General features: G+C 41.8%; 1 protein-coding gene and 1 long non-coding RNA gene across 3 annotated transcripts; one reads left to right on the top strand and one right to left on the bottom strand.

Annotated features, from left to right (window-relative positions):
* Nucleotides 1–1,241: 1,241 nt before the first annotated feature.
* Nucleotides 1,242–11,838, bottom strand: ANKRD7 (ankyrin repeat domain 7). 2 transcript variants are annotated; one of them, XM_086887021.1, is made up of 13 exons: nt 11,296–11,838; nt 10,648–10,762; nt 10,237–10,410; nt 10,042–10,148; nt 9,248–9,338; nt 8,246–8,421; nt 7,965–8,058; nt 6,379–6,545; nt 6,083–6,176; nt 5,397–5,632; nt 4,415–4,661; nt 2,407–2,452; nt 1,242–1,379 (listed from the first exon to the last, which is right to left on the bottom strand). In XM_086887021.1, the coding sequence occupies exons 1-13, from the start codon at nt 11,517–11,519 to the stop codon at nt 1,255–1,257; spliced, it is 1,896 nt and encodes a 631-aa protein (XP_086743147.1). In that variant the 5' UTR covers nt 11,520–11,838; the 3' UTR covers nt 1,242–1,254. The 2 variants fall into 2 exon arrangements, with proteins under 2 accessions (XP_086743147.1, XP_086743148.1); XM_086887022.1 differs by lacking the exon at nt 10,237–10,410.
* A 253-nt stretch (nt 11,839–12,091) lies between these two features.
* Nucleotides 12,092–17,799, top strand: LOC147653485 (uncharacterized). Its single transcript, XR_015286248.1, has 2 exons — nt 12,092–12,168; nt 14,153–17,799. It is a non-coding gene; the product is annotated as an uncharacterized LOC147653485 (long non-coding RNA).
* The last annotated feature ends 9,442 nt before the right edge of the window (nt 17,800–27,241 follow it).

Genomic DNA, 27,241 nt, shown 5'->3' with positions numbered 1-27,241 from the left:
CAATTATACGAGAGTAGGCAGAAAGTTAATGATGACATTATTCACTCTGTTGTTGGATAAAATGTTTTGTTGTGCTTAGAGTTTGTGGCAGCTGTGTTTGAGATATTGATAAATTTTAGTCTGGAATAGGCTTAGACATGGTTTTCAACAGACACTGAGGGAAAGAACCATGACTGTTCCCAGAAAAGTCCCCTGAAAGCTTCAGTTTGTAAACAGTTTTTCTCTGACCTTCACATAATGATTATTAGTTTTTTTCCCCAAGTTAAAGTTAGTTGCAATTTCTTGGAAGACTGAGACTTTCTGAAATAATTATACACACTTAATGTTAAAAATCAAACCAGCATCAAAAAGAAATCAGTGCTAAATCAAAATACAGATGCAAGTGATTTGCTTATATTGCACAGTCTTTGATCAAACTGCTAAGCATCTAGATTTCATTGGCTTACATGGCATCACAGAGTTTATTGCTTTTTACATCATTTGCCTTTACTTGGAGTTCACAGTACTGTTGCTCCTTAGCAAAGGTGTCATTCTCGATTATGTGAAGAACTTGTGCAATGTCCTGTTTGATTAAATTTGTTGGCTTCCAAAGGACATTTAGGACTTACACCCCCTACATTCGCTATATATATGTAACTTCAAAGGGGATCACCCGGAGAGGAGGTGGAACATTATTTTAATGCACTTTTTGCCTGTATTTGGTGTATGTGTGGAGAGTAATGTGTCAAAGTTCTAATGCCTCCCTTTATGCATTTGAGAAGATGAGGACTGGTTAGGTGGACTTCCATAAATGTCTACTTCCCAGCAAGACCTGGGAGTGGTGTTTCTTCTCAACTGCCAGGTCTCAAACATGTTTCTAAGTATGAAAATTACATTGAAAACATTCCAAACACATTAAGTGGAAAGACAAGCAAGAATTAAAGGAACGCTTTTAAAACACAGAACATTAGTGGAGCAACATAATGCAGCTGCTCTAAGAGGAAACATTTCTGACAGTTTTGTCAAGCTCAAGAATGCAGATCAGTCAATCTGCTGGTCAGGAAAAACAGATGTGGGTCTTACTGTGAGTGCAAAAGAAGCCAGCTATGCAGGAAAAACCCAACAGAGAAGTGCACTGTGCTTGACATCCATTTAAAAGACTTCAGAGTTTATATTCAAACTAAAATAAACAAGTTTTCACATCTGAAGCAGGGAGAAGGGAAACCATAGATGTCCTACAAAAGCAAAACATGTCCAGAGCCTTTCCATAGCATTTCATTTAATTAGGTAAGTTTTGGTTAAAACATTACTGTACTTATCTATTGCTCTGCAACAGGAATCCTGATCCACATGAAGGTTTTTTGAAGATCCAGCACATCCAGTTTCAAGTTCAGCAGTGGCTGGGGGGAAATGACACAAGATTCCTTATGTTACTTTTACATCAGACAGGGAGAAACAAGGCCCTGTAAGAACATTTTACATAATTCAAGAGACTGCAAATCTGACCAAGACTTTAAAATTTCCAAGGATACCTAACAAGAGCTGGGCACAAAGGAAGAAACACATTGTGTGCACATGTGCATATCAGTCAACTGCATTTCTGAAGTTAGTGACATTCTGGAGGCTACACACGACTCCAATGGCCCTCAACAGTGCTTCTTAACACAGCCCCTGCAGAGCTCTTCAACCTCAAGTCTTTGCTTTCCTTCAGTGTTCAAAGCTGTGCTTTATTGGAACTCTACAAGTACACAGCTACAGTCCCTGCAAAGCAGTGACTCTGGAGGACCAACTATCATGAAACAGGTGGATTTCCTCTTCTGGCCTCAAATTGTAGAGTGTGTTTTATGCTCCATGTTGCAAGCATTGAACTCAAGCTTGCCTAAACACTAATGAATGATCTCTTCCTAAAGAAATGTTGTCTTTTATCCCTGATCATGTTCTTCTTACTTATTCAAAACAGGACTGCAACACCTGAGCTACAAAGACAAGCCATGAATCATGGAAAGAAAAATCAAGATCTAACAGTAGGAACATGTATGGTATGGTTTAGTACTGAATGCAATCCATGTACTTCCATGTACATGGAAGGAAGGAGTGGCTGAAGTCCATAAAGAACTATAAAAATATGGGGGCTTCTTTGATATTTTTGCTGCTAGTGAAGGGCAACTTCATCTTAAACCAAGCGTTTCTGTGTGGGGCAGTGGGTGAATTTTCTTTTTGCTTGTTTTTTTTCTAGCCAAGTGCATAACATTCTATGCTATATTTTGGGAAGCAGGAATTTTTACCTTCAAGTCTAAACTGGAGAGCTAGCAGGAAAAAATCACTGTGCTTAGCAGGGGAAGTCTAAAATAAAGGCTTGAAAGCTGTTGAGACTTAGAAGCAGTCACCTTTTTCCTTAATAACATTCCTAATGTAATGACACATTACCTTCTTTCAGTTCCTTAGTGATTTTTTCATCCAGTTCCTGTCGTACCTAGAATGAAACGTCAAATACACAGTTAAGACATAGCATGACCCAAATGTAACTGCTAAAACTCCTACAACATTCTTATACCCCACAGACAATGTGATAAAACCTAAGAAACATCATCCCAAATGGAGGTGATGGCTTGTGATGGCCAAGAAGATGCCGAAGGCCTTGGACCACATGAGCTATGTGGAAAGGCTGAGAGAGCTCTGACTGTTTCTTTCCACGAGCAGTGAAAGCTCCTTGTCGGTGTGTATTAACTACCAGGTGGGTGGAGTAACAGAGATGGAGCCAAACTCTTCTCAGTGGTGCCAAAAGAACAACTCCCCCAAGCCTCAAGTGTTTTTCAAATGTGGACAGTAAAATCCTGGAGAAAAGGGACCCCTCCAGAACATGAAATGAGACATGGGTAGTGGAAGGAAGCAGGAAATCTAAGGCCTAGAGCAAAAGATGGCCTAAAGCAACACTAATCCTAAGCAACACTGTAGTAGTTGAGGTGACAGAAGAAACCACTTTCCCCAGTTTACGAAGCCTTCAGAATGACCAGAAGGTCACAGGACCCTCTGCAAAGGTATATGCAGATGAATCAAGAGAAGAAAAAGGTCTTGTTTGCCCCTCATTTATTCCAGTAACCTTTTTGTGATTCTCATCCCCGCCCAAGGAAAGAGAAATAGGTGGGAATAAAGCCAACACATGGATTTCTCTGAAAAGGAATGAAAAGGCCTTTGAATGAAAATACACCTTTGAGGACTGTGACAGTGTCCCCACTGTTCTCCTGGCCCCCAACCCTCTGGAGAAGGCATCACTGCTGACTAGCCCAAACCACCTGGGCAAGCACCTCTCACTGCTTAGCTCTTCAGGCAGTAACATACCGGGGGACTTGCAGCAGTCACCATCTCTGTCATTCTGGTTCAGGAAGTGATGTTGACTTTCTGCTTACCCAGGATGCTTCTTGAGCACAGGGTAAGTTGGATCCTCTAAGACTCCATGAGATGATACTCAGGGTCTAGGAGCTCAACTTCAGAGCAGTGCTGCTACTCCACACACAAATGCTGTTGCTACCCAGAACTTTTTGACTGTCAGAACAGGCAAGGGCAGTAAAGAGCCTTCTCCTCTAGTTTAAACCCAATTCCATTAGAAGAGATGGAATCCATACATACGCCATCTTACAGAAGCGGAACTACCAAAGAAGCCATAACTTCACAAATACATAAAGCACAGAAGTACTCAGCAGCAATTAAGGAGTTGAGGAAGAAAGAAAAAGAGCCTTAAGTTCAAAGGTCTTCAGTGAGACACAAGAACATGGCCTACATGTACATGAGGCAAGGAAAAAAGCTCACAATAAAAAGACCACTAAAATACACAAAAAAACAAAATCAGAAGAGAAACAGAAGTTGAGAGAGCACAGGGAGCTGACATTCCCTGTCTCACATTATTTAGGGAAACTGATTTCATAAATCCACCAATTCACACTGGCTGCAGCTAGCAGAGTTCGTTATTCTTTTCCATGTCAAGATACCCACATTCATTTGCAGCAGCCTTTGGCACAGCTGTTAGGATGGAAGGTTGTCAGTTTGTAAATAGAACAAGCGGCCTTGAGTCCCAAAATCTTCTTGCAGCATTTGCAATACTTGTAGCAGATAGCAAGACATTCCTAGCCTTGGGCTATGCACTAAGGCTTCATCTTCCATATTCTGGTACACAGACCACTAACAGTACTTCCTATTTATGACTGTGAGAGGGAAGACCAGGTTTTAAGACTTGAAATTTTTACAACCCTGATGACCAAAAATCTTCAGCCTTACAATGTAGTACTGTGCACTGTTAATTTGAAGATTAGCAGTTTCTTTGCATATTAGACAATATGGCATGGAACAATAAATGGATTCTAACTTCAGGCTGAAAAGGACAACCTTGCATACAGCTACTCTTCGTCAGCAGTTGAGAATGGTATTTCAAAATGCTTACCTTGGCCACAGAGGCTGCAAGCCTCTTTCTTGACAATATGATCTTCTCATATTGGCTTAGGAATCTTCCTCCTAGACTGAGACTTCTGTCCAGTCCTAAACTGTTGCCATGATGTCCCAGTGTAGTTGAATACAGAACTGGAGTTGCAGCCAGACCTCCACTGACAATGCTGCTTGTGATTAACGATTTGCTTTTCTGGCGCTCCCGGAGGAGCTTAGCATTGGCTTCTTCAAGTCTCTCATTAGCTCTGAAACATTTGGAAGCACACAAACAATTACCCTTGTAACCAAAGTTACTCTCCAGGTTCTTGACTATTATTTGATTTCTGAGATGAAGAGCCTCCAAAAATAGTCCATCATTTCACCTGAGCTTGTTTGGAGGGCCTGTTTCTAAGATGTCACACTATGGTGCAAAGAGCAGCAAGTGTCACCAATGCTTAGGACTGCTCAGCATGAGGGCTTCAAAGCCGTTTGTGAAAGCCATGCGTTTACACAGCTTCTTCTGGAAGGTACGTCACCTCCATAACAACTCTGGGCTGGTCTCCCCTTCCCAAGGAAAACTCAGAGCCACTGCTTAAACAGAAATCAAGAGGGATAATTTCTGTTTTTCCTTCACAGAATCCAGTTCTGTTCTCTGAGCAGCCTATTCATACACAGAGAGTAATGGACATGAAATTAATCTTTTGTGTGGTATGCCAGATGAAGAGATTATAGAGACTGTTAAAAAAGCTGCCAGTTAAAACAATATCAACTTGAAAAGTATGGTGTTAATGCCATGATGTTGCTACTGTGGTGTTGCTGCTGAAACACTAAAAAGAAATTAAAAGAAGTCTGGTGAAGGGTAAGGGTCTTTCACCAGAATTACACCATCTCATGCTTCTACACCTGACACTGAGCATGTGGAGAAGAGTGATTTGGAAGGAAGGTGCATGAGGAAACAGGAGTCACTGTTATTATTACCGCTCAAAAAAATATGGACATGCCTTTCCAGTTCCTTTGCTCGGCATTTGCTAATTTTCACTTCCTCCAGATACAATTCCTTGTACTTTTCCACTTCTGCCTGTGTATATTGTTTTTGTAAAGTGCTCTCTTGTTGAGTGTTTTTCATTATATCCAATTCACATTCAAGATCTCTAATTCTGTCTTTTAGCTGGTTGGTCAGTGAGTCATGATGACTGGCTCTGCTTTGTTTTATGAAGTCTTGAATGGCTGCCTGTTCCTGAAAGAGACATTTCACCTTCAACTACCACAAAGGAAAAGAATTCTCCCCACTTGTCAATTACATCTATCCAAGTTCAAGGGCCTAGCTTGGCTCAGAGGGTGCTCTGCCTCCTCACTACCATCAGCAATCAAGGCAGAACTCTGGAGCTTCTATAGTGTAGTACATAATTCTTTTCACTCAGGACGAAGCCCAAATCAGTATTACTATTCAAAGCTACTAATGAAAGGGCACTATCTCTGTAGGACAGAGTATGAAGAACACTCAAAGGCCGCTTGCTATAACAGACTGATAGATCCTCAGCTGCATTCTCAGGAGGCTCTATTCAGCAGAATGCAGAAACTGAGCTCCCCTTGGCTCCCCAGAAAAAACACACCATAAAATTTCCCCATACATATATATGTAATTAGGCTCAGGAGTCATCAAAAAGTAAATTTATGAGCAGCTTACTGAGGTAGTGGCTTGCAGGTCTCTCTGCAGGGCTTCAATCTTGTTCCTTTGTTGCTGGACAGTGGCTTCCAAACTGGTCTTTTCAAATCCAAGGCTTAAAAAGAAATACAGGTCTTATTATAGAAATCTCCTAGAGCACCAATTCCAAAAGAACAGAGTAAAATATTCAAAACCAAGACCATCATTCAAAACCATAATGATTTGCTGTGATGCAACAAGGCTATGTATCTATCCTGTGGTTTCTAATGAGCTTCTGCGAGCAACAGACACTTCATCCCACTGTGGTCTTATCTTACTGTTGCATGTGTTTTTCCAGTTGTTTCACAGTCTCCAAATGTACCGACAATTGGTCCTCCAGTTTCAGGGCAGTAGCTGTTGTTTCTCTTTCCTTCTTATCCAAGGTAGCTACCAAGTTCTGAACACAACGCTCAGAATTTAGGTATTTTTCTTCCACTTCCCGCAACTGTGAAATCACAGAAAGAATCCACAGTTGTCACGTGAGCATTTAGACAGAGGAGTCAGCTGCTGCCCAAGGATTCACATGCTGCAGGTATCTGCCCATACCCTGTGCCCAAAGAACTGTAATCATCTCAAGTACCTCCAAAGCTTTGCTTCTACTAGCAAATGTACACAAGCTGTGTTACTTCCTAATCTTCTACAGTGGCCTGTCCCATTCTTCCACAGATTTCCTAGAGCATGATTCTAAGCACTAACACTACTGCTTCAGCTCTTTTGGGGACCTGTGATGATGCTCTTTGTATTCACTTTATTTGCTACTGCATGAAAGCATGGACTGAATTGCTTTTATTCCTAAAGAAGGAGGAATTCTTGAAAGTGTCAGAGGAAAACTGCTGCAGCAGACCTGCTCTGGAGCACAGCATGGTGCCAGGGGGAGTTTTCTGAAGTGGCAGAGACCTCAAATGCAGCACTGAGAGAGGTATCCAGTTCCCCCTGAGTGGGAGGTGACAGCAGATATATCCTGGTGAGCACCATTTCAGAATGGTCAGACCTGCTCTGGAGTTGGGAATTGCACCAGGGTGCTTGGGGAGTGTTCTTGAACCAGGAAGACCTCAAATGTAGAGCAGAGAGAGGGAGCCCCATGCCCTTGACTGAGGAGGGGGAAAACCCTGAGGAGAGGCAGCTAGTGGGGGGCAGAGGCAGGAGGGACAGAGGAAGATCAAAGCCCAATATAACCACCACTTCCTTAGACTTCTCTTGCTTCCTGGGATACTGTCTTGTTCTTTTTCTGGATGTATTGGAAGAGACAGGCACCCAAAGCTTGATTCTGAAGGCACAGGCTTTCCCTTACTCTGCTAAAACCCCAGCCAATTCCTTAGGCAAGTACAGGTTGCCTTTCTCCAGGTCAGCCTTGTGGCTCGTAGTAACTGCTAGTGAAGCTTTGGATGTAGATTGCTCTAGAACTGCATTGGCAACCTTCTGCTGCAGCTGTGGAGCCCTAGGGAAATGGTGTTACACAAGCATGAAGTTTTCACTGGGCATATTTTGGGTGCTTTTATTTATTCAGTTGCAGAATTAGGCCTGTCTTCAGAGTGAATTCAAACAAAGAAATGCTGCTGGCCACCAGAAGGTAGCCAAAAAATTGTAGTGAAGTCTTCCTCCTCCTTTTCCAGGAGCCTGATGCTGCCAGGGGGAAGCAGAGAAAACTTTACTGCTTCTATTCAAGACTAGATATGCCACTCAAAGGCCACTTGCTGTGAAAGCCAGGTAGGTCCTCAGCTGATTTCTGAGCAGCCTATATTCAGCAAAATGCAGGAATCCAGCTCCCCTTGGCTCTTCAGGAAAACCTCACCATAAAATGTGCCTACAGAATTAGGTAACTAGGCATAGGAGTCATGAAAAGGAGAATTCATGAGCAGCTTACTGAGGCAGAAGCTTGCAGGTCTCTCAGCAGGGCTTCAATCTTGTCACTTTGTTTGTGAACAGTGGCTTCCAATTTGGTATTTTGAATTTCAAGGCTTAAAAAAAAAATAGAGGTCTTATTGCCATAAAATCCACCAGAACAAGCACCAATCCCAGATAAACAGCATTGAAGTTACAGAACTGAAAGCAAGAGTCTCCTTCTAAATCAGAGTATCTATCCTGTGGCTTCCACCCAGCCCCTGCAAGCAACAGACACATCTTCCCACTGCCTTGTTCCCTTACCGTTGCACATGTTCTTCCAGTTGTTTCACAGTAGTCTGGTTCTGAAAACATGCTAACAGCTGGTCCTGCAGTTCCTGGGCAGCAGCTAGCTCTTCTCTATCCTTCTTATCCAAGGCAGCCATCAAGTTCTGAACACAACGCTCAGAATTAAGATATTTTTCTTCTACTTCCTGCAACTGTAAAATCACAGAAAGAATCCACAGTTGTCACATGAGCATTTAGACAGAGGAGTCAGCTGCTGCCCAAGGATTCACATGCTGCAGGTATCTGCCCATACCCTGTGCCCAAAGAACTGTAATCATCTCAAGTACCTCCAAAGCTTTGCTTCTACTAGCAAATGTACACAAGCTGTGTTACTTCCTAATCTTCTACAGTGGCCTGTCCCATTCTTCCACAGATTTCCTAGAGCATGATTCTAAGCACTAACACTGCTGCTTCAGCTCTTTTGGGGACCTGTGATGATGCTCTTTGTATTCACTTTATTTGCTACTGCATGAAAGCATGGACTGAATTGCTTTTATTCCTAAAGAAGGAGGAATTCTTGAAAGTGTCAGAGGAAAACTGCTGCAGCAGACCTGCTCTGGAGCACAGCATGGTGCCAGGGGGAGTTTTCTGAAGTGGCAGAGACCTCAAATGCAGCACTGAGAGAGGTATCCAGTTCCCCCTGAGTGGGAGGTGACAGCAGATATATCCTGGTGAGCACCATTTCAGAATGGTCAGACCTGCTCTGGAGTTGGGAATTGCACCAGGGTGCTTGGGTGCACCTGGTTCTTGAACCAGGAAGACCTCAAATGTAGAGCAGAGAGAGGGAGCCCCATGCCCTTGACTGAGGAGGGGGGAAACCCTGAGGAGAGGCAGCTCTACCTCAGCACGGGGAGGCGTGAAGATCTCTTAGATCTCTCTCAGTCTGTCTCCCAGGATACTCTTTTGTCCTTTTTCACGATGGACAGGAAAGCATCAAACACCCCATGATTTAATCCTGTAGGGAAAGGCTTTGCATACCTCCATTTCAACCCTCTCCAACTCCTCTTGCAAATGCAGGTTGTCTTCGTCCATATCAGCCTCGTTGCTTGTAGTAACTGCAAGAGCAGTCCTAAAGCATCCAAAATTTGACAGGAAGCATGTCCAGTTTGGCATAGGTTTTTTCCCTATTTGCTCCCAAATCAACTCTTTCCCCCTTTCCTACAAGCACAGTGAAAGGAAAGCCAAGTACATGGAATCTTCGGGAATTCAGCTTAGAAGGGACCTTAGGATGTCTCCAGTCCCACCGCCTCCCCAGTGCAGCTTTGACTATGAGGTGAGGTCATGCTGTTTAGGGCTCCTTCCACTACTCTTCAAAATCCTGGATGCAGCTGCACGAACTCCTGGGGCAAGCTGTTCAACTGCCCGTCCATCTACACGGCAAGACGTTTTCTCTTTATGTTGGAACTCATCCTGTCCCCTTGGACAAGCTGCTTCTCTTTCTCCCAATGCTCCCATTCATATCACTTAATAAACCAACTGTTCCTTTCCTTAAACCCCCCTCTCCCGAAGGATGACATTGCTGCTGAGCTAATGGCAAGTTTCCCAGTTAGTCTGGGTCTGTGTGGGGAGAGCACACCACAGACAACACTTTCTGGCACTCCTCAGTGGATAGAATACAAGAATACTGAAGGTCTGAGAGCAGCCAAGAGCAAACCTGCATTTATCAGTAACATAGGGATGTCCTTTCATGTGGCTCTTCTTTTTTTACACTCATTCCCACACCTCTCCTCAGTCACACTTGCTGACTGAGGAGGCCTGAGGAAACCTCTTACCTTTCACACTGCTCTGCAGCATACTGGTCAGCTGCTTTTTTTAGAAGACACTCCAGCATCTCTTCATGCTGTTTCAAGACTGCAAGATTTAAGGGGGTATATCCCCCCTGAAAGGAGAAAGAATCTCCATTAGAAAAACATAGACAAGTTTGGCAGCTGTTCAAAAGAGCAGCTTTACCTACATGCCAAAGTTACCTGGTTCTGACCATCACTACTGGCATTAAGCTCAAGTAACAGCCCTGCTACAGTAGTATTACCAGGCAGGACAGCCAGGTGAAGGGTAGTGTTGCTGTCAGCATCTTCTAGATTTGGGTCAGCCCCATGTTCTAGCAGAATAGCAACACGTTTTTCTTGCTGGCACTGTACTGCCTGGAAACAACCCACAAAAAGGGGGGAAGACTTTGAACATTTTTGTCTCACTCTTGTCACAACTCACTCATCTCCTGAATGCTGAGTTTGAAGGACATCTGCAAAGACAGAGGCCTAAGCCACTCAGGTAACAACATGCATGCTCCTAGTTCTGTGTAAGGAATCCTGCCAGACATCTCTTCTGCAATGCACTGTCAGTAGGCCTCCACTTCCAATATGAGAACACAATCCAGTTACCTTCAACAGCAGAGGTCCTTTTAAGTCATTAGCCAGGTTCAGCTGGCAGTTCTTTCCTGCTAGATGTCTAACTACATCTGCACGGCCATTTGCAGAAGCGAGATGCAGAGGTGTCCTAAAATTTAAACAGATGGTCTCAACACAGAGGAAAGATGAAAAAATTTGTTTCCTTATGCAGCCCTGGGGACCCGGCCCGGTCTCTGTCCCTCCCACTTGCTGCTGCTGCAGTCCTGCGCCGATGAGCCAGCCACAGGGCAGAAGGGAATGGGTGAGGTCTGAGCAGCTGCCGAAGAGCCCTGCAGAGAAACCACGGCAAAGCGGCAGCACGCATTCCCACAGTGCTCGAGCCAACCAGGCAGCTCCAAGCCATTAAAAACTCTAGAGTTCACTCTCCCAGCCGACAAGACAAATTTCGCTTTTCAAGACGCTGTCCTGTCGCTTGAACGCGATCCTACACACGGCCTTAAGGGCGGGTGTTTCCACACGGCATCCAAAGCTGCTGGGGGGGGTTGGTCGCACCATGCTGATGCTCTCGTTCTGCCCTTTCCTTAAGCCTGCCGAGGACTAGTGGAGCTTGGCTCAGAAAATGCCGCGGCAGGTCCTGCCAGAAGCAGCCAAGGTGTCCCATCAGTGGCCCACAGAACTGACCTCCTCTGCTGGTCTCGCGGGTCGACGCCGCCTCTCTTGAAATACCAGCGCCACCGCCTCAGGTCGCCGCGGGCAGCAGCGCGGTGCAGCTCGCCCTGGACCTTGCCGCTGAGCTTGGAGGCATCGGCGGCACAGGGCCGCCCAGACGGGCTGCTGGATGGCCTCTGCTGTCGCCTACTGCTGAAGAGCCACCCGACCGTCTTCTGCAGGGCGTGCAACGACATGGCCCTGCTGGGTGCGATCAGCAGCAGGACGCACCCGGCGGGCTGCTCGGTCCCGGGTGTGGATGGGGATGACGGACAGGACGAGGATGAGGGAGAGGACTAGGAACGCGCTGCTGCTCCCGGAGCGGGTTGGGCAGCTCAGGGCACCGGCTCCGGGCACCAACAGAGCCGCGGCCACCCCGCGCCTTCGGCGCCACAGTGGCCGGTGGCGCATGCGGGGATTTACCGGGGGCGTCATAGAGGCCGCGGCGCGGGAGGAGGAGAAGGCACTGGGCGGGTGACGGCGGGGCTGAAAGCGGCCTCGGCCGGCGGCCGGGAAGGAGGCAGCCAGGGGCTTGTGAGGTTGCCGGCGGCACCGGGCGCTGCCTCCCCTCGGGCTGCCTCGGGGCACTGCCTAGGCTGTGCCGGCCGGGCCGGAGGCTGTGGCAGGCGCTCGAGCAGCTCTCGCCTCACTCTCTCTGGGTTCTTCCTTCAGCGCATGGCCACGGTTTCGCTGAGCACACGACGCCGAAATGAAGCTTAGGGTGGGTCTGACCCCAGTCCGACCGGGCAGGGGCCACCGGAGCACTCAAGAGATGATCCAAGGCTGCAATGCCGGAGTTCCAGGACAAATCCCCAGCTCCTCTGTCTTGTCCCTCTTGAAGACCAGGTAGACTCCTTCGCCCGTTACACCATCGTAACTGCCGGCATTTGCTGCTGTGCCAGCTGCCAACGCTAGTTGTGTGTTCTTTGCTCCACCAGCCGAGCTGCACACACGCTTGAAAACACGTCCCTCTTTGTCCCAATCACAACAGAAAGTGAAGGCCCAGAGATTCTGCAATTGCTTTCTGAGCGGCTTCAGTTTGCACTTTCTTGAGTTATTGTGCTTTGCAAGGTGTTGTGAAGTCTTTTAAACTGAACAAGTATTGGAAAGGGAGTTTTGATGTGAAGAAAGTTAGTAGATGCAGCAAGGGGGTGAATAGGCTCTGTGCTAGAATAAATGAAACTTGCCTTTGTAGCAGACCTGCCAGGATGTACAGTACAAGTCCTTGCTGTCATATTAACCTGAGGCCCTTGCAGTCATTCATCTTTCGGTTTGTGTTCACAGAGCTGCAGTGATAGTAAGAGTCACCTCTCAGCCTGGTATTAAAAGGAGATGATGCTGTATAGATGGGGGAATTATGTTGGGAGATCTGTTCTCCAGTGTGTTTGGAAAAGAAAAGACACCACTGTCATTGTGGTAATTAGTGTTCGGTGCCAGTGTTTTCCCAAGTGACTCCCGCAGTGTTGCCTGTCCCCAGGCCTAGTGTAGGTGAGGTCATTTTGTGTTGTTTAAGTCTCTGTTCACATCATGTGGTGCGTCCCATAATCACCTCACAAGTCAACAAGAAGACTTCTTGAGTAAATCCTTTCAAATGGCTAAGGATTTTCCTATGTTCCCTCCTCTCTTACTAGCCTCACAACTTCATAGTATCTTGCACCCAGATTTCTGAACTCTATTGTGCACTGTCTTCAAGGCTTCCCTGAACAGCCTTTGGGGCTCCAGCTGCAACTTTTTTTTTTTTTTTTTTGGTAGCTAGACAGCATTGTCCTGTTGCCTTCCTACCTCTGTTTCCCTATGAAGGAGTAAACCCCCCCGACTGAAGAGACCATTAGTTGTGCTCTCAGGAACGCGTTATTGCTTTTCATGGGCACTTCTTGCCATCTAGTGGCAGCAACGTCTTTGTGTACGCTTTGCCTCACAAATTCGAATACAAACCTCATTTGTTTTCAGACGAATTATGGTGTTAGACTGCTTGGGGAAAATCTCCTTTCCTTTGTTTTGTATACAGGATACAAGCAAACAAACAAAAAAATCCCAACAAAAATGAAATTCCATGTTGTGATAATTAATTCTAATTCATCAAGGATCAAATTCAGACAAGAATATTTTCCATTTGTTCCAAGAGGTGATAAATAAGGATTGAAAGAAGAATATTTTCTTATGTAAAAGGCAAAGAGATATATTTGAAGTGCCTTGTTTGTCATACATGTAGTATCACATATCAGAAGGCTTTTGTCTGCACCTAGCAGCTATGTGCAGGTTTAGAGTGAGTAGGTCGGTAGTGAATACTGGTGCTGTTCCCAGAGATCAGATGGATATTGCCTACCTCTTTAGCAGGCTGCTTTTGTTTGTTCTTGGGGAAAGACGTTATGGAGATTTTCATTCTGCTTAATATCCATAATACATCTCTAGTCTTGGCTGGAGTGAAAAAAAAGAGTGTCATTGTTACTGTCACTGTCCTCTAGTGACAGCTTACCTGTCTTGTTCAGCACTTTGTCTGCAAGAGGCTGTGGCTTAGTTGTGTCCCACCCTAGCAATCAGAATGCTAGCTAGGTAACTGAATTTCCTCAGTTCCCACTGGAGATTTTTATTTGTATATTGTGCAGTCTGTTATTTTCGGAAGTTTTGGTGAGCTCCAGGTATGGATGAACATGAGTGTTTACTGAAGAACCACTAGATTTCCATATTATTTACCATTATCTTTATACATCTTTGTATTTCCTGTTGTTTTACTCTGCTGGCCATTTTTTCTTTCTCACAGAAGTACAACATGCAGGCCTCAGTAGAGTATGCAAATTCAATTATTTCTTCCTAATTAATTTTTTTGCAGAGATCCCCACGGTCTGTCATCTACCACTGAACTACTAGCTGTGCTATGTCTCTCAAACAGCTCTGGAGTAATGGTTTATGGTGAGATAAAAATAATCTGCTGTACAGCAGATTATTTAAGATAAATAATACTGGCCTCTCATTCCTTGTATATTCAAGTTTAGTTCAGTGGCAACACGAATTAGCAGGTGCACTGATCTGAAAATAGCAGACAAAAACAGGTATAAAGAATGAAAGAGAGGAAATTACATAGAGGGATACTCAAAAGAAAAATGTTTAAAAGAGACCAGTAAATGCAGTTTGTAAAATGTTTATTATTTGGATCACTCTTAACTGTAAAGATGGGGAACAGTGTGTTTGTGTTTCCACACAGAGCAGACCTGTTCTCTGTTCAGAATTTTAAGGGAACAGCAGCCAAAGTTCTTCATGGTTGACTGCTTTTGAAGTAAAACCTCACACACCTCAGGCACACAGCAACTGGATGAATGTAGACTTCAAACGTCCTTGAATCAGTGGACCTGAGATCACTGATTCAAGGACCATAATTAATATGTCTAGGTCAGTCAATAGCAGAGTAAAAAGTCACTGTTCATAGACCCAGAAGCAATAACTAATGGGGTTATTCTTGTCCCCACAGTCCCTGAGATCTAAGAGACAGGCTACCCATCCAGTTTCCATTGAGATGTTTGGGTAACAGGTCTCTGTGTTCTGGTATTGGTTGACATGCCTAAATAGTAAGTCCTCCAAATCAGCACTAGCATACTCTCTCCAAGACTGTCACCTGCCTACTGTAGACAGTACCTCTGATATGAACACAGGAAGACAATCTCCTTGGTCACCTGGTGATGACTAAACTTTTCACTTGCTGCAGTCATCCTTTCTGCTTCCAGAGAGCAGTGCCACCTGTGAAGCCCAGCAAGGCTCCACTTCCCCCTTCAGTTCAGCTTCTCTCCCTCAAAAGACCTTCAGTCATGATTGTAAGATGTATGACATCACTGAACAAAATGCCACTCACAACACAGCAGTCTCCAATGTAATCTCCAATCTCTTCTGTCTTTTCTCTGTCTAAAGATGGGGAAGAAGAGTTACAAGAACTCCTATGTCAGCATTGCAAGGAGGGTCTTGTTCATGATACAGAACAGTCCATGGAAGAGCACTGACTTTCTAACAAAACAGTTATTTTAAGAAACTTCCTGACCATTTCCAGAAGTCATTAGTCCAAATCTGCAGAAGGTTTTGTCCAGGACAAAAAGACCTGTGTCTTTTTGTATGTATGGGGAGAACTGTCTTATCTTGAGAAGATTATTTGTAACACAAGTTTGGAGCCGTTTTTACAGCTGCTTTATTGAATAATGTTAAAAGGTGCTTAGAGGCAGACAGCTATTCTGGGACCTGCATCACCTATTACCTGTGAATATTTAGAAATCTCTGCAACCGGTTTACTAGAAAGACAAACCTGCATTCATTCAAGGTGTTTCATTGGAGCACTGTGACAGAATTTCCGTGTGAAAAGTAGTGACCAAGAGTTAAATCCTTCTTGAGTAGACTGTTGCTAGCAGGAGGTTGGGCTCTGGCACTGAGCTGGTAATTTTCCCCAAACATGTGGTAAAGGCTGAGATCTCATCTCTGACCCTTTAGCTCAGTTTTTTGAAGATCTCAGATAGTTAATTTTAAGTCCTTTCTGCATCAGTAGATCCCATAATGTCTCATGCAGTGACTAGTGGTAAACTATAGAAAAATTGCTCCACAAACCTATTCCTTGTAGCCAGATAAAAGGGAGGATGGCCGCAACTGATCAATTGGAAGGTGAGAGAGGTTAATTATTTTTGCCTGTTTGCTCAATACCAGCCTTTTCGGGCCTCTGGAAGGGGAGGCTTTAGAAAATTAAGTGACACAGAAAATAATTTCCCTGGTGAATTAGTTTATTTACACTCTGTGCATATGCTCTGTAACGAAGAGAGAGGGGTGAGGCTCAGGGGCACTGCTTCATCTCCGTTGAAACACTGTGAAGCTTTGTTGTCCATAGGAGCTCTTTTCTCAAGCTGGGGAGCACCACTGGGTAGACCTGTGAGCCCAGGCAAAGCATGACTTTTGCTAACACAGTACTGTCACCAACAGAGAAATCCCTGGCAGAAGGTGTAAGCCAAGCCAGCCTGGGGCATCATTCCTGTGTAGAGTGACATAGCCATGTCTGTTCCCACTGCCCACAGCTCTACATTTTACGAATACAGTTGTGTGGTTCCTGGGATGAACCACATCATGTTCATGGCTCAGTGGTAGGGCATGGGAGGGAGAAGCTCAAGACAAGTCCATCCATCTGTATAGACATCCCCCCTGGGCTTAACCTCTGTGGGCTCAACTTCCACTGCAATTTTCCCCTTTTTGGTGTTTTTCTATAAGTCAGCATAGACTTATGATAGAGCTGCTAGAAGAGCAGGTAAATTCAGTGGTCCATTTCCTTTACAGAGAGTTACACAGTGATCATAGGAGCTCAACATTCTTATTTAATTATCAGCTTTTGGATTCCTATTTTATATGTATAATCTCTGTTTTGCCTTTTTGTTGTCATGGCAGATTATCAATCATATTTTGGGAAGAAGTATTAAAGCAAAATTTTACAAACTTGCATTTTACTAACTTGCATTTTTTACGTAAGTTTTCTTCTTAATTTCCTTCCTATTCAAATCCCTCTGGAAGATATATTTCCAATAAATACACTGTCTGAAAGGTAACACAGATGCCTGATGCCAGATGGGAGCTGTTGCCTGCTCCAATATATCCTTCACTATCCAGCTGGTAATGTTAGGGATATTCCTAAGGGAGAAATGTAGAACACAGCCACATTAAGAAAATTCAGGTTTTCTACAATAGTAACCTTTAGTTTGAATTTTAGGGCTTAAGTGAAGGTGATTGTTGTAACATATCATGCACTGCATTTCCTGAAATTCTATAATTTAATGAATTAAACAAAAAAGGAGTAAATTTTAAACAATTTCTATGGAAAATAGGATTTGACTAAAATTTTTTAGTTTAGAGAAATGGTAAGTAGTTGGTCTGCTAATTTTACAGTGGATGAAACAGTCCTGATCAGCCCTATGGACAGTACATGGGGCCAAAATAGATATGAGGAAATCCTGCCATCACTATTCATACATACTTTCAGTAAGGGGATGCAGGAGATGCTTGCAGGCCTTCCCTAATCTCTGCTGTAGACTTGATTAAGAGCTGCCAGGCTGTTGGGTGTCCCTTGGCATGAGAATGTACAGGACAAGGCTTTTTTGAACCAGCCAGGCTGGAAACCTGACTCTCAAAAAGTAAGGCACTCAGCATTGTTTGGGCTAATGTGCATGAGCTGAGGTTTGAGTAAATATGGGCTGGGTACTGCATATGGGACCCAAGCTAAAATCTGGATAACACTGACCTCTGCTCTGTGGGAACACCAGTTTATCTGGAGATAGACTCAGTGGTTTTGCCTGACACTAGTTTGAACAAAGAAATGTAGCATCTGGTAGGATGCCAAAGAGATAAGGTGGTGTACACCTTTTCTCTGTAAATGTTTTTCTTGCACTGAGATGTTACTACAGAATGCCTCAGATTTAACAAAATGACATTTGCCACAGGGAAAATATTTTTTCAAATAAATAAAAATAATTATAATAAGAAAGAGTTGTAATTGAGTTTAATCATAAATCATTGCATTAGAAATGAATGAAACTGTTCTGAACAAACATTAGCACACTTCGGTTGCTACATTGCCTTGCCTTGTTATGTATTCATCCATTACTCACTAGTTTGATCCTCCTAATAATCAGTGTTAATTAACGAGGTGTGGCTGTTCAGTGGGAGATGTTAACTATTTATAATTGGTGAACTACTACAGGATATTTTCAGCAATACTGAAGCTCTGCTTTTATAGAATCATATCATCAGAATATCCAGAATCCACTATCATAGCGATAGTCTATACTGTCTTCTTTTTATGCCAAAATGCAATGACAGAAGTCGTGCAGGCTTTTTGCCACAGATGATGTGAATGGGAGTGGAATTTTTTCTGGCTTTCAAGTCATTAAGAAGAGCAGTTTTATAACTTGATCACAGCAAATAAGTGGGTTTTGAGACAGAAAAGGAAAACAGAAGATAAGCATGATGTTTTTCTGCATCTCTCTTTTGGGCAGTTGGATATCAGCTACTATTCTATAGTAAGCAAAATTTTATGCCTCCTTTCTCTTCTTCTTGGTATGTTCCCATAGTAGCTATTCAGTTGGGTTTTCATTATTTCAGGTGTTGAAAAGCATGTAAGATAAAGATGAAGACCTTGATGTTAATATTTCTGATGCTGTAAGCAATTTGGTTGCATAGTAAAGGAAATGCCAAGTTCTTTGCTAATGTAGGAGGACTCTAATCAGAATTGAGTTCTTCAGAATTTCAGTCCTTTTTTCAGAAGTGGAAGTTCTCAGATTATCTGTTCAACTTCAGTAACTTGCAAATAAGTCCCGAGAACATTGTAATGTCTTACACAAAAATTGATGGATAAAGGTCACAAGGAAGGCTTTAACAGAGGTCAGGAAAGTGCAAATGGGAAGACAGTGGGGGCCAGGCAAGACCAGTATCTGAGATTTCAGGAAGTTTCCCTCCAGAGTGATATTTTTAAGGTAACAGAGTAATTTACTTGAGAATGGAGACACTTTAGGATTTGCTAATATTTGGAGTGATAAATTTTTCTATTCAGACTGCTTCTTACATTGATGCAGTTAAATGTTTTGATTCTTGTTAAATAGCCCTACTCAGTATTAGCTATCCCTTTTATTTCAAGCTATAAAAGCATAACGTGGAACATATGCCCACAGAACGATTTCCTAAGATGGAGAACAAGACTATATTATGTACCCTTCAAAATTCTGTAGTGATTTTATCTATGATACAAATTAGATTATTTGTAGTATTCTAATAGCAATAATAATTCTAATAATATTAATAATGATTCTTATTGTTACCTTCTAGTGAGCAACGTTTCTTTACAAATAAAATCTTCTGCATAGATAATTTTTTTCTGATTTCGCAGACAAATAATAGAATTCTGTTCCTTCTTTACTCATGCTGCATGTAAACTATTAACTCTAGCACTATAGAAGGGCAGATTTTTTGTGTTTAATTATTACTCAGTTGCAGCCTGAAAATAGTATTAATCAAGACAAAGTATGATATCACTCCTTCCAAATATATGCATTTTGTGTGCTGTATTGTTGAGATTAGGATCATACTGGGATAGTGCTTCTCTATTAATGTTGCATCATCTTCTGTATTTCATGAGATTATGAAGGAACTCACGGAAGTCAGGCAGAGAACATGGTTTACATGTGCTTCACTGTGGTGCAGAAAGAATTTTAGCTCTCATATTAGCTCTCAGTCCTCATTTTTCAGCTGACCCAACCTTTTCTGCCCCTCATGGTGGGCCTTTTCTTTAGCTTCTCTTATGTGGATATGCGTAAGTGGATGGCATGGCCCTCTTTTTCTGGGGCTGCTTCTACCCCTGCATCCCAGTGAAAGTGGGGAAGGGACCATGTGCAGTGCAAGAGATGGGTACCTAGGGAGGGTTACAGGATTGATAGGCTTCTATATAAAAGAAGGATGATGTAGACCTAGCTAAACCCACTCAAGCTTCTCCCTTTCTCCCTCCCCTTCTGATAATGGAGGAACACTAGGAGACATTATGAATTGGAACAAAAATTTACCGAAAATCGCAATAACCACAACAATATTAGTAACAAAAATGTACAAAAGAGACAGGGTGTTTTACCCACAAAAGGATATTCACCACCATGCAAACAAAAGCATTTCCCAAAGATAGTGCCCTGTGTGGTTTTCCAGACAAAGGCAATATGGCAACTGGCTCTGCACCAGGGCCACATGGTATTTGGGAAAACAGAATCAATATGGCTAATGAGAGTTTCCACAGCTTAATGCTCCCATGGCCCTGTCTAACAAAACAATGGAGATCTAGGGCAAACAAACCCACTCAAAAACTAGATTGTCTGCACTGTGCCTTGCTGCCACCTCAGACTGCTCTGGGCACCTGCCTCCAGCACTGGTGTCACTCCACTGGGGCTTGTGCTCTGCATGGCTTGTCCCTGCACTGCCACCACTTCTCCCTTTTTCTTTTGCTTGGGGCAGCATTTCGGGTTCATTATCATGCAAATGCTATGTATAGATCATATTAAAGCAAAACTAGCTTGGAGGGTAAGTAAGGGCAAGTAAGTGTTGTGAAAAAGTCTGTATGTTTCAGAAATACATTTCTCAATTCAGTTGTCTTATGTCAGGATAATACATTATATTGTACCAACTTTTGGAAGATGGGTAAATATCACAAGAATCCTTACCTCTTAGTCATGACAAGTTAATTGCATGAGCTACAGGGCAGATGAAATAGTTTAATTGGTATTTTTGAGGAAGTCCAAGTAATAACCAGATATAGGTATAGCAGCAGGGATGAGGCTTTATTCTTTCCATTAGGATCAGCTGACGCAAAACATATTTTTCCATTGATGTCTGTGCTGTGCAGCTGCATAGCTGCCCCCTCCCCACTCTCTCCCCCTGTTTGGATCAGGACTCTTTTCATCCCTGTTACTATGCTGCAGGCTGCCATGGCCTGTGCCATGACATAGAAGTTAAGAACATCACATCAAGTGTGAGAAATAGTTGAGGATGCTGTCAGACATATATAATTTAACACATTAGTATTATCTGTGGGAGCTCAGGACTTCTGCACAGTGAACGAATGTGACTATGCAGAAGCTGTTTATTGTATACGTTATGCACTTGTTTGTAGATTCTAAAACTATTGCACACACTGATCATGCATTTTTTGATAGGTGTCTTTATTCTGTCTATGTGTTCAGCACACACTTCTCAGGATATGTGATTAGTTACATTCCAGGTGTTTGACTGCCTCTTGTTACCTGGTTCTTGTGGTCTTGTTTTTTTGTTTCTCAGCTTTTTCTTTCTTATTTTAGAATAATTTATGTTTTAGAAACTTTGACAAATTCTAGAAGGTCTGATAAGAAATTTTACAATTTAGCTGGGACATACTATGGCTTAAGTTGTTCAGACAGATACTTTGCTACAATTATTCATTGCCATTAGTATTATCCAATCAATCTGCTAGATTGTTTTTTGTTATGCTGCAGCTTGTTTGCTGCTTTTATTGACTGGCCCAGCATAACACTGGATTTGGTGCAGGTGCAGAGCCCTGCTGCATTTCCTTCACTACACCACTCTGACATAAAATGATGAATGGCTTCAAGGACATTTTAAACAGCTGGGAAAAGGCAACTGCTATTGCAGTTGAGGAGATATAAATGGGAGAAAGTGCTCAAAATATTCTTCTGTGAGATGGGGGAGGAAAGGAGATACTGTAAATTGAAAGTAGTCAGGGAATTTTAAAAACTGTACAATTATATACAGTATATTTAAGCTGGTAGGCTGCTGTTAATGCAGAAAACTATAGTGGTGGAGATGGGAAAATTTTAAAGCTATTATAAAGTATTATCTATCAAAAGTGATAAAAATTAGGGAAGCAAGTACTTTAATATGCTATCAGACATCAGTGACAATTTCTAGGTTCAGCAGAACTCTTGCTGATTCACAAATTAGGCCACTGAGAAATTTGATGTCAGTGATTTGCATGAGCTTGAAGCAGATCAGTTCACCAAAGTGATTTTTTCTTGTTGATTCCTTCAGCTGAATCAGACAGGCTAATACACTGAAACAGGCAATTGAATGAAATTAGATCACCAAGTTATGTACAAATAGGACTATTTTGGAGCTAACAGATTTAGAATAAATTAGTTTTAATAACACTATATTTCAGTTACAATACAAACAATTTTGGTCCATTGTAACCGTTTTGGGGCCAGGAAGTGACAACAATATTCTTCCACAGATTTTCATATTGTAATTACAGGATGCTCATACATCTGAAATATTACACACATGCATTGCAAAGCTTCAGGCTACCTTGAAGCTTAAGTGAGAGAAGAGGAGTAAAAAAATCCAAAACCTATCACAATTTGTTCACACAAATTAACACAGGTCTTCTTTTCTGAAAACTCTTGCTCCTAAATTACTGATATTAATCGTTACTCTTAATTTGATGCTGCGCTCTTCCTGGGAGCCAGGGTTTGCAGGAAGGCTCAGCTAAGCTTGATCACCTTCCACCTGGGAATGGCTCCCTGGGCTACCTCTGAAAACTTTTGCTCAGATTTTGCCCAGTGCCCCTATCTGGCTTGATTTATTCTGTCAGTGCTTAGATCAGTTTTAGATTTAAGTTGCACTTAGGAAGTTTACTAACGGAGGTTCTAGGTGACATATATAACATTGGTGGGCAAGTGCTCTCAAGAGACAAAAGGAAGAATGTTAAATTCCTCAGCTTCTTTATTAGAGACTGTCTGGATCTCAAAGAGTCGGCAAGCATGTATTTGCAATGTTGAAAGAGGAGGATGGGTTTATATATTCAGGGCAGATAGAAGTCCTTTTTCCAACACACAGGACTCAGAGGATTTAAGTACACAGCTCTGTGGCTTCTTTTCCCAGGGCCAATAGCAAATGCCATAATAAGACTTTGTGTCACTGACAAAACATCATTTCAGTCTGAGATCCTTGTTCCTATCTATACTAATGATGGGCATTTTTCCCCAGAAGTAGTCCCAGGAAGGCTTTCAGGGGCACAAGAGGCCTTTCTTCCCTACTAAAGGCATTAGGCCCAGCACCATGTAACCAAAGCACAGCTGTGCTTCAGCAGCCTTGCCTTTCATGCTGCAGTTTGTTTCCTTTGCCTCTAATGGCTCTAAGCTGTGTGCTTGCTGCACCAGCTGCATCAGGATGAAAAAAGTAAAAAAAAGCTTCTGCTGAACCTACCTCTTCCCAGACTTGGTTTGGGGAAGGTGCCTATGTATTTTCAGGACACGTGCACTCAGCAGCATGTATGAGTCATTGTAGTCTTACCCCATTTTACTGTTGTGCAGATACCTTGATTTCAGTCCTTAAATGGGTTTTATTCTGTCTCAGGCCTAGAACTTTTGTTCACCAGTGAGGCTCTGATGTATATGCCAATGACCTGTGGAAGTGAAGAGGTTGGTCTGCTGTAACATAGTTTGTGAACTCATTAGGCATGCATGTGCCCACATCAAACTGATGCTACCAAGGCACTGCCCTGCTTTCCTTCTTCATCAGTGAGTTTGAGAGGTCAGAAGTCATTAAATTGACTGGAGCATTTGTAGCTCAGACTTAAACTGTAGAGGAGCAGGAATTTGTTTTTGGATCCTGAAAAAAATGGTTTAAAATACTTGTGCCTCATTCCACCCACCTGTGAGAATAGGAACAATGCTATTTCTCAGACCCCAAGATTTTAAGAATATGTTACTCAGATTAGAAACTATGTCAGTAGGAGACAATAAGTATGTTAAATAGATACTGAAGAGATTGGACTAATAAAGGGCTGGTGAACCCAAGACCTGTGCTGGAAGCTCAGCATTTTTCTGGCATAAATATAATCTTCCTTCCCTACAGGAGACAGTCCCAAGACTTACTTCTTCTCAATGGGTGACACATAAATCATATAAAAGAATGCTTTTTGAATAAGCCAAATTACCAAATCAGCTCTACTGATCTGAATAATGCTGACCTGAGGGGCACATTTCTCCTATGCATTTAATGTTGAGTTATCAAACTGAATTTGCAGGGTACAGTATAACTTGGATGCATATATCTTGTTTTCTATAGCTGTGTCATCTATTTCACATGTATTTGTGAAAAGGGGTAGTTGCTTCATGTAAGTATATGTTCTTTCACTAGCAATAAAAACCTCAGTGGGGTGAGACTGGATGATGGAGAAGAATACAGAAAGGAAAAAAAAATTTTAAGAGTGCAAATGCAGTCATTACAGACTTTCTTGAATATAAAATTTCAGGTAGCAATAAATGGAAGAATTCAGTAGATGAACCTGAATGAGTCATAAAAAGCAATCTCAGTGACAGGAATGCATTAAAAAACCTTTATAAAAGTAATCAGTTACTTACCCTTTCACAAGATAAAGAAAAACTAAGATGCATGAAAAGCACTTAGTTTCATCTAACCATGATTCCAAGACAAAAGAAGGAAAAAGGAATTATTGGATTTGCTTAGTTTTTATCAAACCCCTGTATATTGTTCTATTTTATTTTTTTCTGGTACTTGTTTTATAGTTTAGTTGAAGTACTGGGCAGCTAGAAAAAAGGAAGCAGCATGTAATACTTGAAAAATTCTTGGTAGCATGCATTCCTTTGTTCTAATGCTTTCTGTCACAAAAGACTACAAATACCTTTTATGCTTTATTAAATTTTCTAAAGATTGAAACAAACATCTTGCTGGAACAGCTCATTATCCCATTGCAAGTGAGGTTGAGATCTGCATGTTTCAATAGCTCAGCTGGGAGAACATTAGACTGAACAAAAAAAAAATACATGCTACTTGCTTCTTTCAGCATGACAAATGTAAAACTGAGTTCTTATCTAAATGAGTTGATTCATGTCAATTTTGTTTTTATAACTTATTATTTTATTATTTTATTGAATTTATATTTTTGTTAGCATTTGTTGGTTAGGTTTATGACCTTGATGTGGTAAGTAGCTATTTAAATATTCAATGATCTTTTCAAAGTTACTTGGACTGCTTGCAAACTTTAGATTAAGAGGAAGAAACACTTGGGCTGGTCATAGCCCTGTCCCAGCACAGTCATTCCTCAATTTATATGGAAAGAATAATTAGATTACTGTTTGCAATTTCTTTCCAAAGCACTAAAGGTTAAATACTGCAAAATGCCTACGTTTCCAGTTGTAAAGCTAGAGCTGATGTTAAATTAAAACTTTACATGTTCATTGAAAAAGGCATACAGAAAAGTTGCTGTTTGTACATTTCCATGCTTTATTTTTTTCCTCATGGTTTTTATGGTGCATGATATTCTGAACTATTAAGTGGAAGTTCATACAAAGTACTTCCATTATATTAGAATTATTTTAAGATGCTTTATGGGTATTATTACTTTTGTTTTTATCATTATTGCTTTTTCCTGAGTATTCACTCTGCTGTCTCTCACCGGTGCCTAAGGAGACCTGTAACCAGGTATTTAATATTTGTTGCACCCTAACAAGAATGTTGTCAGAAGTTAAATTCATGATAGCTACAGCCTGAAATTTGTCTTGTCACTATCATAGGAAGAAAGACTAATGCAGATGTCTTCACTAGATTTATAAACTCGTGTTAATCTCTCTCACTAGTGTTCTAAGATATCTAGGAATATAATACTTCCCTGATAACCAGAGAGTGGTTACTGCCTGTCACAGTTGGTACTTAAACACACTCCATTATTGCCTGTCATAGTCTGTACTTCAAATACATTTAGTTAAATACTATAAACCAACAAATGATAACACAGAGAGATAGACCCTGAACACAGCTCATCAGGTAATGAAATACAGCATAATCTCAGCAGTGTTATGATTAAGTGTGAATTCTTGCTAAAGCCATGACTTTACCAAACATGCATCTTTTAAATTGTCAGTATAGTTTGTGGTCAGCTTGTAGATCTGTGTGCTGGTTTTACCACCACTAGGGAAATTAAACTCCAACTAAGCCATTCCCTCTGCCCCTTTATTTGTAAGGAAGGGACAATAAATGAGATTGTGGGTTGGAATAACAATTTACTAAAACCACAATAACAATATCAGAATCATTAAGTGTACTTGTACTCCACACACCAAGTGATGATTTTGCTTGAAGATAAAATTTCCCTACGTGATGAAAGGTAATGCTGTGCTGGATACACAGTAAAGACTAAAAAAAAATTTCCATTATAAAGCTTCACAGTAAAAAATATTTTTCAAGGAAGTAATTTAGGCAGATGGAGAATTAAATGTACAAAAAAGGCCAGATTCCTATTTAAAAAAAAATCCTATTTTATAACTCATAGTTTAAAAGAAAAAATTGTGCATGTGTTTCTGGACATACAACTGGTAACTAATTGGGATGGAAGCTGCAGTATAATGTCATCTACTTGCAAAGTTTCTGGTCCCTACCATTGCTTGCCCATTTCTGAAAATACTGTGAAATATTCATGACTTAACATCTGAATTCAGTAATGCCTAGTTAGTCACTGTTGCAGAACAGATCATCCACTGGTCATAAAGATAACAAAGAAAGTGCATTTCATTCCTTCCAGGCACAAATCTTCCCAGAAAAAAGTCCCTTCCATTCAGTTCTATGTATGTGGGTGGGCCATATTACAAGGAGATGAAAGGGACAGAAATGAAAAATGGTAAGGGATTTGTAAAATCAAGCAGTATGTCCCCATCACTGTATTGCCCTTGGGACTAGCATTACATCTTCTGGAAAACCTGATAATAATATTTTGGATTTCAGTTAGAAAATCCATTTACCTGCCTCAGATTTTGTGTACTTCTATCACTTGAGTATCAGAGTGCCTCCCAGGGATTTAAGAGTAGTAACGGCAATGATCGACTGACTTTCCCAGCCTCAAGAAAAAAGTGCTGAGTTGACTGATGTCATGGTTTAACCCATGCCAGCAACCAAGTACCATGCAGCCACTAGCATACCCCACTGCACATCCCTTCTGCCCCAGTGGGATGGGGTGGAGAATTGGAAGAAAAGTAAAGCCTGTGGGTTGAGATAAGAACAGTTTAATAATTCAAATAATATTTATATTTCTATGAATATTAGTAATAACAAAAACAATAATAATGATGGTGATGTACTGAAAAGGGAGACAAAAAGAGATAGAAATATATTGTTACGATTTGGAACGGCAAAATAATGATACGAGACTGAGCCTTCATTGGAGGGCATATAGCGAATGTTTATTAGAAACATGCTCTTTGTATACAGCAGTTCAGTACATCGAATATGATTGGTCATTTAGAACAACACCCCTTGACTGTTATTTCCAAGTAAATAACCAGTTAGGAAAACACCACCTACTAATGGTTTTTCACCTTCCAAGGATTGTTTGGATTCCTCCTTATGATTTCTCAGGCCAGAGTGA

This window comes from Cyanistes caeruleus, chromosome 4 (genome assembly GCF_971803275.1).
Source record: "Cyanistes caeruleus chromosome 4, bCyaCae1.hap1.1, whole genome shotgun sequence".
Lineage (NCBI taxonomy): Eukaryota > Metazoa > Chordata > Aves > Passeriformes > Paridae > Cyanistes > Cyanistes caeruleus.
This window is presented reverse-complemented; position numbering and strand designations above follow the sequence as displayed.

Excerpts from the sequence above, each read along its gene's own strand:
- ANKRD7 (XM_086887021.1), bottom strand. The coding sequence starts at position 11,519 with ATGTCGTTGCACGCCCTGCAGAAGACGGTCGGGTGGCTCTTCAGCAGT. Across the intron at positions 2,453-4,414 it reads TTGCAGCCTCTGTGGCCAAG|GTACGACAGGAACTGGATGA; the intron begins GTAAGCATTTTG and ends GTTTCATTCTAG. Across the intron at positions 1,380-2,406 it reads CACTAAGGAACTGAAAGAAG|CCACTGCTGAACTTGAAACT; the intron begins GTAATGTGTCAT and ends ATTTCCCCCCAG.